Source organism: Thermobia domestica, chromosome 11 (genome assembly GCF_964235325.1).
Source record: "Thermobia domestica chromosome 11, izTheDome1.hap1.1, whole genome shotgun sequence".
Classification (NCBI taxonomy): Eukaryota; Metazoa; Arthropoda; class Insecta; order Zygentoma; family Lepismatidae; genus Thermobia; species Thermobia domestica.
This window is the reverse complement of record NC_137464.1, coordinates 91,770,779-91,783,892: the sequence shown is the minus strand read 5'-3', so window position 1 is coordinate 91,783,892 and position 13,114 is coordinate 91,770,779. Positions and strand designations below refer to the sequence as shown.

Genomic DNA, 13,114 nt, shown 5'->3' with positions numbered 1-13,114 from the left:
GTGTCCCGGGCATAACTTTAGAATCCGCCATTTTGGTGAATGGCCGATTGACACCCGTCAAAGTTCGCGGATATGCACTTTAGCGCCTCTTATGTCCCTTCTAATTATCCGATTGTCATAAGTAATACATAGTTTGAAAGCACATAGAACACAGATTCAAATGATATATAATTTGTGCTCATACTTTATAAACTTTAGAAGAAGAAGAAGAAATCTTAAAATTTAGGAAAAAAGCTTGATTTTTAGATTCTTGGGCAGTTGGCAACACTTACGCTTACCGTACGTTAATAAAAATAATCCAGATTTTAACTTAGATATTTGTGTAAAACATACGCAACAATCATGCAGATCGGTGTAATACAAAGTAAGAGAAAAACCAGAAAATAAATATTGTCAATGAAACACATTTAATATTAAGCTTATAGAGCCCCTGTTTTTTCCATAATGTTCTCCACTACTACGCAACTGAAACTAACTAGTCCGTGTATAATTCAACTTCGACTATAGATGTTATATCGTCATATATGTGGGAAAATTAAACATATAACGTATGATATACAGGCTGACAAGAAATAACCCAGACGAATGTTTGTAACCATACGTTTATTAAACCGAAATAATTTAGCAAAGCAACACGCATACCAAGAGAATGGGTATTTAGGAACAACATGTTTAGCCGATTACGAAGTAGCCGCCCTTGGCGGCGATAGAGAGGTTCAAACGTGCTTTCAAATGTTCGGCGATGGGCCGCAGGTCCTAGGGCGACAATCGGTTCCAGTCGCGAAGCAGAGATTGCTTCAGCCACTACAATCTTTTGTGAGGTGTAGTGTATGCTCTGGCCTCCAAAATCGATCATACACCGTAGTCCATCGGGTTGAGATCCGACGAGTAGGGCGGCCATTCTGTAGACCACATCACATCCAGAAAATGGGTCCTGCACCAGTCTTTCGTCCGTTTCGCCTTGTGGGTCGGAGTGGAGTCTTGTTGGAAAGTCCATTCCGTATCACCGAAGTGCCGCTTGGCAGACGGAAGTACCATGGTCTCAAGAATGTCGCGTCGATACACCTTATGGTGGATCTTGACCCTTGACCCATGGACCCCAGAGGAGTCGCTGCTTGCGCAAATTGCGCCCCAGACTTTGGCCGACTGCGGGTTTTGGAGGAGTTCGGCGATGGCTGAAATGTAGGGATCCTCTGTGGACCAGGTCCTGTCTTTTTGGTGGTTGTGTATTTGCTACACGGTAAACAGCTTCTCGTCGGTGAAGAGAATGCACTCCCATCGCTGACCTGCGGCCCGGTGATTGAGAAGGCGGCATCGTTCAAGTCGCATGCACTTGTTTTTGTCCGTGAGCAGCTGAACTTTTCAGACCTTGTAACCTTGAAGATGAGCTCCCTTTTCCCTATTTGCCTCACCAATTCGCAGTTGATTGTTGTTTCACAAGCGATTTTTCTCCCGGAAACCCTCGGATTTTATTGCACTCGCTTTTTGATGATCTTACTGTTCTTGGACGTGTTGATGGTGCGCTTTCTTCCTCTTCCGGGACGGTCGCCTACATGACGGAGCTCCTGAAATCACGAACTGCGTCTTAGACTGTCGTTTTGGAACACAAGCAAACGAACAGTTTCTTATTTACGCTTTCTTTGACGAAACAGTTCCAACGTTGCCCTGCATTTGGTTGCCATTTTGAAATAAAAAATAAATTTCTCGTTCGGAAGCCGAAAAAACATGTATAGGTACACAAGAATGGGATACGGACAAAATATCGCGGGCCAAAAACCTCACGTGGCGGAAACCTCACTCCCAAAATTTCGCGTGGCGAAAACCAAATATTATATTACAAATAATAATAATAATAATAATAATAATAATAATAATAATAATAATAATATACGAAACATCGTCTGTGTGCGCTTCCTTGGTGTATTTCCGTTTTTTCCCACTTTCTTCATTCCATCATTTCCTTCATCCTAATCATCTACGTCTCCTTTAACCTACAGGACATAATCGAGGAACGTAAAAATTCACATATTATTTCATACTTTCATAAATATTATTCGATTTTGTTAGAATTTCCTAAGGTCACCCTCGAAGTGAAATAAAAACCATCCCAGGCTCAAACTCCATATATATTGAAAATTTGATCGAGACAGGTCGGGTGGTTCAAGAGTTACTAAGTCACAAACGCAGCCAATTTAATTTTTATGTATATCTATATGTTTCCCCTTTTCCTTCCGTCTTCCCGTCAAAGTGAAATGATAAAAACCATCCTAGGCGGTAACCTGATCTGTCTGGCAAATTCGATTGAGATTGGTCTCTTGGTTCAAGAGTTATTAAGTTTTATTTATTTTTATATATATCCCCCTCCACTTCATTATGTCGTCAAAGTGAAATTACAAAAGACATCCCAGGTCCGAACCTCATCTATGTTGAAAATTTGATCGAGATCGGTCGGGTGGCTCAAGAGGTATGATGTCACAAACATGTTTATTTTTCATTTTTATATATACAGATTTTCAAAGCACGTGTAAGAAAATGTTCTTGTCATTATTTTAATGCATGTGTTATTACAATATATATATATAGAGCATTATACATCAAAGAAATCGTCGTGACGAGGTTTTATACTGACGACATTTCTTCCCAGGCAAGATTACATCCCGCGTAGTTTTGACCAGGCGAGATGCTGTGTTCAGAGATTAGGACCGCTAGGTTTTGGCAGGCGAGATTTTGGGTATAGCGAGATTTTGGGACGCGAGGTTTTGGCAAGGTGAGATTTCGGCCTGGCGAGATTTTGGACAGCGAGGTTTTGGCCCGGCGAGATTTTGACCCGCGAGGTTTTGGTCAGGCAAAGTTTCGGCCCGGCGTGATTTTTGGCCGCAAGGTTTTAGGCGGCGAGGTTTTGGCCAGGCGAGGTTTTGGCCAGGCGAGGTTTTGGTCCGCGAGGTTGTCGGCGCGAGTTTCTGGCCGCGAGGTTTTGTACCCAAACCCACAAGAATCCAACAAAACAACACTTATTTGGCTAGAGGCCACTACGTTCGTGGCAGGATATGCCAAACTTTGTATGGGTTATTTCTTGTCACCCTATAGTTTACAGATATATTCACGGTAGAGATGCAAAAAAGCCGGCTTTTTTGAATCGATGGTTTTTTTCACATAAAAAGCCGGCTTTTTTGGGAAAAAAACGAGAATTTTGGAATTTTTGGCTTTTTTCATTTTCATGATTTTTCTATCTAAATAGCTTTCTTATAGTACATTCTATACTTAGATAAGAATTCCATGACCTAAATGTCATATTTCGCTCTAAAATTCACCATCAAGATGGATGGAGCACATGTTTTACGAATCAAAGCTAACATGAAGAATGTAGTATTTGAGGGCAAGTTTAGAGGCTATTTAACTTTATTTTAACTTTTGAGTTATCGACATCTTTTTTCTTCTCTAGATCATTTTAGTTTGTTATCCGTGTTTCATTTCTAAGAGCTTTTAGTACTCTAGCTTCTAGCGCAAAAGTTAAACTTACGTTTTTCTATACATCCGTCAAAGCGTACGTTTTTCAATATATCCGTCAAGCCGAATTTCCACATTTCTGTTATACTGTAGCTGTGAAGTGATTTAGCAATAATTTTCCGGACACAACCTTGAATACTAATTTATACAAATAATCAGTAGCGGATTTAGAAAAGTACTTTAGGAGGTTTTTTTTTTTTGATTGTTTCGTTTCCTAAAAAGTCCTAATTTTATTTGGGAGGTGCTTGTAGTTGATGAGTACAGGCATAACTAATATTTCGTTTCGTTTATATGTTTAGCAATAATCTTCCGGATACAACCTTAAAAATCATTTTATACTGAGAATCAGTGGTGGATTTAGAAAAGTATTTTGGGAGAGGTTTTTCTTACTAATGTTTAGTTTTTCTAAACATTCGTAATTTTTATTTGACGGAAGCTTAAAGTTTATGAGTAAAGGCATAACTAATAGATATTTCGTTTGTTGCAGACATTCCGTAAATTTGGGGAATGGGCTTCAGTCCGAAAGACCACCCCCCTAACCTTCGCAAAACCGTCACTGCTGGTAATTAGTAATAATAACGATTTAAAAACAATAAGAAAGGAAGTCGGCCAACTCACAGTACACGCACTATTTCCACATTCACAGACGGAATGAAGAAAAGCTTTGTCAGAATGGTCGAATGCTGGTTGAATCCCGGACTTACCGATAGAAGCGCAAAAGCTAATCACTCAGTCATGTTTGTTGTGCAGCAGTTGTGTTTAGCTTAACTTAAATATATTCCGTAGTCCTTTTTTTTTTTTGGGGGGGGGGGAGTTCCATAATGATATGTTGAATCCCTCTTGTTAAAAATTCAGAAAACTTGAGGATTGGGTAAACCGTGATGGTGGTTATATAAAACTTAACTGTAGAATTTCAAGACTATACAGAACCAAAAGCTCTAGATGTGCAGCCTTTAAGTGTATCATATAAATCTAAGTATTTCTCTTGTTTTATTTTAATTTTATTTTGTTTCAAAAAGAGGGTATGGAATATTTTGAAGTAAAAATACTACATACTATTTTGCTAGTTATTTGTGTATTTTTTAAAAAGAAGTGTTTACTTTTAGGATTAGCTGGTTTGCACCAACTTTTTTTTTAAAATAACTGGTTTAAACCAAAAAAATAAAAAGAATGAAAAATGCGAATCGTGTGAACTTCATGGTGACGTTTCCAGATATCAAACCACCTGCAATAGTTTAATTTCCCTTTCACCTTTTAATCAAGGTGTCCCATGTTCAATTCTCGGTCGAACCACAACCCTTCTTCCATGCGTACTGCAAGTAGCGGTTCAGATGTCAGTTTAAGCGAAAGTCTTCTCCTTGATAACCTCGGTATTTCGTAAGGATGTTAAGCCTAAACATGCGAAACGAAACCAAATTGTATATTTCTTAATGCCTAAATGCTTGTTGTTTTATAAAGAAGCCAAGATTGCTTAAATATATTGATAGAAATTGGCAAAATTTATCGATTGCCTACGTAGCTTCCAACATTAGCTTGGGTTGGACTTTCAATGATATTTACGTACTAAATTTGTAATTTAATACCTCAGTTTTAGCGTACTGATTATGATACGTTGACCTTTAAATTTTACATGCAAAGCAATAACAGGATTTTCCCGTTCTTGTCTTACATTCTAAGTAATGACGAGATTTTCCCGATGGCTAGGGCGGAAGATTCTCAATTTAAGAAATTTACTGACCGGACTTCTTTAAGCTTATGGGAGTTCTTCCGGCATAACCCCGCTGTTGCATAATAACACCAAGGCGAAACAAACTTATTTCTGTGAATATGTAATATAAATACATAAAGCAAAAAATCTAAATCAAAAAAGCCTGGATTAAACCAAAAAAGCCTGGTTTAAACATCCCCCCCCCAAAAGGGGTTTTTGGCATTTTCAAAAACAACCATGGTTCTTGCCAACTCTGCTTACTTTTGTATATAAGAGGTTAAAAAATTCTTATTATATACATTGGTTAATCCTGTGGAATTCATAATGTAAATATGTTGAAGAAAAATTGTTTGAAATATCTTTTCGAAATTCATAGTTTATTTTCGATGTTTTATATTATTATCAGCATCAACCACTAATTAAATGACTTTTTGTGTTATAGAGAAGCGAAACAAAGTCTGCTTTATCAATTTAAAGCAGAATTTTGAAAAAAGCCTAAAATTTCCCAAGCAAAAAAGCGAAGCAGAAAAAGCCGAGTTTTTTTTTCCAAAAAAGCCGGTTTTTTCCGAGCCCTTGCATCTCTAATTCATGGTAATCAATGGCTTGTGACACTTGATCTTCATTTATTGATAATAGACAGAGAATGTGACGTAGGAGCCAGTTCATTCAGTGATTGTAACAAACTTTTGTTGTACATGTTGCCCCTCAACTCATCTAACGTTTTTCCTTCATACTTTGGTTTAATAACTTTAGCAAGTAATTCTTCAGCTTGAGAAAAACTCTTTTGATCTGGTGGAAATGATAGCCCGAAATCTCGTAAATAGAGTTCTAGATGTGCTTTTTTGGCTGAAGGTTTAGTTCCAATCTTACTAGTGACCCCTCAACCATTTCATATTTGAAGAGCAAGTAAAGATTTACGCAAAGAGTGACTTAAGCGTTCGGCTATTGTATGAATGGAAATTGTGCTGTTTGCTGACTTCATCAACCAAAGTTCCAGTATTCCATAAGAAATCATCATCTGATAAAATTGCAGAAGCAGTATGGCAACATCCGCATCAGATGACATTACAACGATTATCGATGCACTGTGGTATAATTCTAAGATCTGCTTCCTCAATGTCAAATTCCAATTCAGAATGTGATTTTCTTACAGAATTACAATTTTATATCACTGGAGTTCTTGAAGAAATTTATTGTTGTGCCACTAGTGCACCTAGGTATATTCGAAATTCTAATTCTTGTGCCTTTGCAATTATTGTATCTTTAAAACGCTTTTGCAGTAACTCTTTGTTCCTAGAAGACGCCCAAAATGTTTTCATCTGCACAGGACAGCATGTGGAGTTGTCATTTGTTAGGAGTTGAATTGTATCAGCCATCTTTCTTCTCTCTTTTGTCCCCCTCTTTTTTTTTAACACTTCTTGGTAGCTGCCCAATACATTCTATCCGACATGCTTTCCTGTTCTTTACACACATATCCAAGACCGTTGTGCACATTTACAGGACAGTTTTAATGTTTTTGGCTTAAATTTTTCTTAGTTGGTTCATCACATCAACAACAATACAAAAAGGTTTGCTGGTACAGTAGAAAACATACAATCATCAGGTGCTAAAGTCTTGAGTAGCTCAGATAAGAGTGTATGTTCCGTAGTTGCTAAAGTAAAGCCATCTGAATCAATGGAACTATTGGAAAGTGTGATATCGTACTTCAAAATTACATCAGTATCATACCCTCTTTCCTTAACAATTTCAAGAATTCTATAGCATTTTGTAGTCTCCTTCAATCTTTTTTTTTTTTTTTAACCAAAAATGATTTATCTTTAACTCCTCGATTTCTTTTATTTCTCGGTTCCTTCAGTCTTACAATAGGATTAGACAGCAATTTAGATTTATTTACAAATCTATCAAGACGAAAATCTTCGTAAGCCTTGACTTCTCTCTCTCTAGAAAGCTCAAAATTAATTCTGAATCTTCGGAACTTCTTTAGTCAGAAAGTTATGCAGCTTTACAGTTTCAGAATATGGTTCGTACGGATTGCCACAATGAGTTTGCATAAATCGTAGAATGGACTGAACGTGAGATTGAAGCTGAACTGCAAGACTTCTTGTCAGTTCATGATGTAAGTCAAGTTCGTAAGTGATCAATGTGGTATTAGTCAATTCCCTAAAAGTATTGCATATACGAGTAGACAACTTCGTGGTAGACTAATTCCCATTCTGTAACATAGTCTTTTCGCCGAGTTTCTCCAATTATCCCACTACTGAATTTTTGACTTCGGTTTATAGTTTGTTCTAAAACCATATCAGCTTCATAGCATTGAATTGAGTATTTGCACACCGAACAACAAAATGACAATAAATTTGTTGTTGTTGTTTGGATGATCACTGCTCAGCAAATTCCCAAGTACAATGAACACCATCTGACATAATTGATAGGCTACAATTAAAAGCTCTAAATATTGCTAATAACTGTTGTACTGTCTCTAAATGTAGTAGCCACATTCCTTCCCTATCAGCTCGAATGACTTTTTTTTTAAAGAACCGTTGTCATGTGCGGAAATCCATTCCAATAACGAGCCGTTTCACTTCTTTCCATGCAATCTGAGACCAAAGCTCTTAATTCTTGACGAAGGTCAGAAATTAAGTCCCTCAGCGTTTGATGTTCCTGAGCATAAGGCTTGTCCCTATTGTGCACTTCATCCAAGAGCATTTTTGCTTTATTTTTTAATTTTTGAAACTGTCCTCCAATTTCTGAAAAATTATTTCCATTGCATACTTTCAATAGCATCTGCTACCATTAAAAATGCTTTTAACGAGCAATTGTAGTTTGTACAATTTAGAATTGATGACATTAAGTTAACACCGAATATCCTTCTCTGTAAAATCCTGCTCAGTTCCAGGTCCTGACAAATACTTTCCGATGCATGTCGTAACAATTTCGGACATGTGGAACTATCGTAATATCAAGATATCTTTAAATTCTTCAGGGTTCAGGAGTTCTATATTTGCAGCAATATTATGGATTTCTTCCTTACAAACAGTTGGTAGTGCTTCTTGACAAAGCTGTTTCCTTATATCTTGGAAATTATTCATAACTGTATATACCGCTGCCTCATTTGTTGCGGGATATGGAATAATTGGAAGAAATCCTACTCTTTTCTCTGGAACGTTGGCCGAAGATATAATATCATTGAAGCTATTCCGTGTAGGTTAGGTACAGTAGAATCATACTTGTCCTCGACATGAGGCAAGGCTTGGCACAAACTGATAACTTTCTCTCTCTTCGATACTAAGTTGCTCTCTTCATATGACGTTCGCAGGTATTCTGAAAATCTCATTGTTTCTGGGAGACGTAATATCCTTTAACGATGGTGATAATTTCTAAGGATTTGACATGGTAGGTGCATTGGCATTCTCTTGCTTTTATTGTCTAAATTTATGGATGAAACACTTGGCTTTGTTCGAAGAGTCGTTGACGCATCTCGAAAGAGCAAAATGACAATGTCATTTGTTCCATGTAATCCCGCTAAAGTAGTATCCTCATGATCAAAATTATCAAAATTTCATATTTGACAACATTTTTCTTCATATTCATAGAGAACATGATTGTTCAAATTAAGATATCTGAAGCAGACGTTCTGTATACCGGGCGAAACCTCAAAATCCGCAATACTGGAAAATTTTGATTACTGTGAATGTATCTGTGAGCTATATCATACATTATATGTTAAATTTCCCCCCCCCCCATATATGACGATACAGCATCTATAGTCGAAGTTGAATTATATATAAACAAGTTAGTTTCAGTTGCGTAGTGGTAGTGGAGAACAGTATGGAAAGAGGAGAGGGCTCCATAAACTTAGTACTAAATGTGTTCCATTGGCAATATTTACTTTCTGGTTTTTCTCTTACTTTGTATTACACCGATCTGCATGATTGTTGCGTATATTTTACACAAATATCTAAGTTAAAACCAGGATTATTTTTGTTAACGTACGATAAGCGTAAGTGTTGCCAACTGCCCAAGAATTTAAAAAAACAACCTATTTTTTTCTAAATTTTAAGATTATAATCTACAATTTAGACGGTATGAGTATAAATTATATATCACTTGAATCTGTGTTCTATGTGCTTTCAAACTATGTATTACTTATGACAATCGGATAATTAGAAGGGACATAAGAGGAGCTAAAGTGCATGTCTGCGAACTTTGACGGGCGTCAATCGGCCATTTACCACAATGGCGGATTCTGAAGTTCTGCCCGGGACACAGAATGTCTACCTCATATTTTTTATTCAAATAAACATGTTCTCCATGCATATGAAGAGAAATATCGTCAACTATGAAATTCCTACAGAGTTAATGCTAGGGACTTGATTACATGGTGTAGCCACTGTTCGCCTAAATTGCTGCCTGAAGATCTTTATTTTGTACATGTGTTGGTTTTCCGACACGTGATTCAACTTCGAGTGTTTTGTCACCGTCCTGTCTGCGTAGTCACGATACTCTGAAGAAAGGCCTGGCATATCTTCCGCCCCGCTGCAGCGGGCATTGACATCAGTTTGAACTCGTACAGCATACACGCCCTTATGGTTAGTGCTCTCAAACGGGTCGGGTCGGGTCTGGTTGGGTTATTCGGGTCGGGTCAATCGGGTCAGCTCGGGTCGGATTGGGTTATTCGGGTCGACGGTTGTTGGGTCAATCGGGTCAGATCGGGTCGGGACACTCGGGTCAGTTCACTTTAGCCAACTGAGTTTAGGTTGAGCTTAAACTCGGCTGGAGTCGAAAGCTGCTGTTTTTACACTAGCTGTCTAATTAAAAATAGCAATTTTCAATTGATTTTATAGAAACCATAAATCTATTTTGAACACTTGCAGATAGTATTTTTATGGTAAATGCTTATTTTTGTACTTGTGAGTACTTTAATTTTAAATGTGGAAGATTGATTTTACCAATCGACTGTAATATTAATATCTACGCCAATATGGAGTCTGGATTTAGAACAAAACTGGAAGTTGTTTAAACAAGGCCAAAAGAAAGATTGGATATGGACGACTAAGCTCAAGCGGGACCGCGGTGGCTCAATGGTAGAGAATTCATCTCTGGTGCGTGGTGTCCATGGTTCGATCCCAGCTTGTGCTAAGTGTGCTTTGTGGTGGAGAAATGCCGTGTAGTGGGTTTTCTCGGGGTTCTCCTATTTCCTCCCACTTTCTTCATTCCACCATTTCATTCATTTCTCATGGTCACCATCTCTCTTATGCTCGGTGCATAATAAAGGGACCTTAAACTGAATATTTCATTTCATTTCACCAAGCCCAAGAACATCGATACAAGAACAAGATAAAGATTAGGTATGCAAGACGAATTGCATAGTAATATTGCTCTTGGCCTTGTTTTGGTGATCACCAAGTACCGATGAGTATATTTTCTTGCTTTCCGTATAGTATAAAAGACCATAATCAAAATCACACTTGGACTTCATTTGTACCGATGAGGCTAGCATTCTTGGCTCTTGTATAGCATGAAAGACCACCAAGACTACGAAATGCAGGACCAAGATTTGACTGTGCAAGGCAAAGAATAAGACACAGTATTGATGACCAAGACCCAGGGTGCGAATTGCTTGAATTTCATTTGTTGGGCTGAAAGTGATGAAATAAAATTAGTACTTTATAATTAATTATCATACTGTATTTTTAAATTTTAAATTACAAAATTCATATTATGTATCTTCTTACTTGCAACTATATATATTGTAAAACACGTTTTAATTACCAAGAAAGAAAAATCAAAGTTGCGCGGGTCCCGGAATCATAAGAACCTATTTTGGAATGAAAGTTGAGGGGTTGGAAAAAAAATTAGAGGTGTTCTCCCCTTTCCTCAACCCTTATCATTGTAGTTAAACGATTTACTTTTGTCTCCGCTAAGAGACTTGCTACTGCCTTCCGAGCAAGTGAGAACACTGACCTCGAACAAAAATTTCGTGACATAGAACTAAAGCAAGAAAAAATAAATAAATTTCTCCCACGTCGGGCATTGGTATCAGTTATAAAAAGAAATAACCAAACCTCAAAAGTGCCAAATATTCCCTAAGATGCATATACAAATCCCACGCTTGATCTAGCTAGTGGTTAACGTGTAAGACTTCATTACACGTGGTCCGGGTTTCATTCCCAATGGGTGTGCATTTTGGCGTTCACCCAGTGTCGTGACGTAGTGCTCTCAAACGGGTCGGGTCAACTCGGGTCGAGTCAATCGGGTCAGCTCGAGTCGGGTTGTCGGGTCGGGTCGGGTTGAAGACCGACTCGACCCGACCTGTTGAGAGCACTACTTATGATGCTCTGTGGAGGTCCCATGTTCACTTTGTTCTTACGCAAGTTCACGGTATAACTGCACTGCCAAAATCAGGTAGTATGTTGGATATACCGACACCAACAATTGACATCCGCCTTATTTCCATTCGCATTCAACTCACGGTGTGAGGGCCAATTGAACACAAACTTGCACAAGAAGTGACAGAACTTTCTTAGTTACCTTTATATTTACGATCATGCAGTACCGGAAACACTGGAGAATCACTGACATTTACTTGAAAGTATTTTCTAAAAGAAGTTCCCAATTGTCCATACATTTCACACAAACTTAATACCCACATTCTTGATGAAGAATATAAATACGAATCAATCAATTCATTAGGTTTGTGTATGTGAGAATCTTGTACCAAATACTTGAGACAGCCGCCGGATTTTGAAAACAAAATTAATAATTAAGAAAATTATATTTTAGATCAATTTATAATCTTTAAACTGATCATGAATATTATTTTATTTTTCTTTTCTCTTTTCAGACTTGAAAGTAGCATACAGCGGTGAATGCAAATGGTAATTATAATCACAGATTTAATGAGGTAGTCTGATAAGAAGTTGGTTATTTAACTCCTCAAAATCAAGTATTGATAATGTTTGGTTTTAATCTGGCAGTCACGATCAAAATACATTTTACGGATAAACTAACTAAAGGATCTATTTTGTTGCAAAGAATATATCGAAACAGAATAACAACATTTTAAACTAAATTTAAAGAAATAAAATAATCAAGTAAAATAAACGTTTGTTATTATTAATATTATTATTTTTCTGTTCAAATAATTTTAATTTACTGTCATATTCATGTAAGAAGAATTTGAAGTAAAACTAAGAAATTTGAAATACGGTAGCAGAGGTATTTGACATGTTATTTTCAACTTAGAATGTATCATTATCAAATTAAGACGTCATCAAGTTATTATTTTCTGTATTTCTGAGCTGAAAATAGTATGTTGATAACTGTAACCCTGTATGACATAGTATACTTCTTATATCATAGTGTGGCATTTCTTCATAATTCAGCATATAATTCCAATATTCTTTCGAAATATGTACACTCATGTCCAAAATGATTGTCGCATATCTATAACTTTTCTTGTAATAATATAATCTGATAATGATGTTGCAGGGTACTTTTAATAATGATACAATGTGTAAAATCGGGAAATGTATATTTGGGGTAAATTTTATAGGAAAAGAATTATAAATATGAAAATTAGAATGGGTAGAAAAAAAGTGCTAAATGGACAAGAAAGTTTTATTTTCGTTTTATTTTTCTTACTTACTGCTCTTTTTACATGAAATTTGCCAGATACATATCTTTGCCAATTATACACATACTAACATTATAAGAAATACCGGACGAATTCGTTCTCAAATTATATTCTTACAACATATTTATAGACATGCGACAATATGAGTGTGATATGAGTGTACGATAATGCGAATTTTATAAAGAATGAATCATTTTAGTCTAGAATTTCAAATGTTTGAGAGCTGATCCATAAACTTGTAAACTCGCAAAATTTGATTATAA

At 36.8% G+C, this 13,114-nt stretch overlaps 1 protein-coding gene across 1 annotated transcript in view; it reads left to right on the top strand.

Annotated features, from left to right (window-relative positions):
* Positions 1-12,190, top strand: part of LOC145663627 (turripeptide Ici9.1-like) — a 39,002-nt gene extending 26,812 nt beyond the window's left edge. Inside the window, exon 3 of the mRNA XM_081729729.1 lies at positions 12,060-12,190. Coding sequence (XP_081585855.1) covers positions 12,060-12,097 — 38 coding nt within the window. The 3' untranslated portion in view covers positions 12,098-12,190. The remainder of the gene's footprint in view (positions 1-12,059) is intronic.
* Positions 12,191-13,114: the final 924 nt, after the last annotated feature.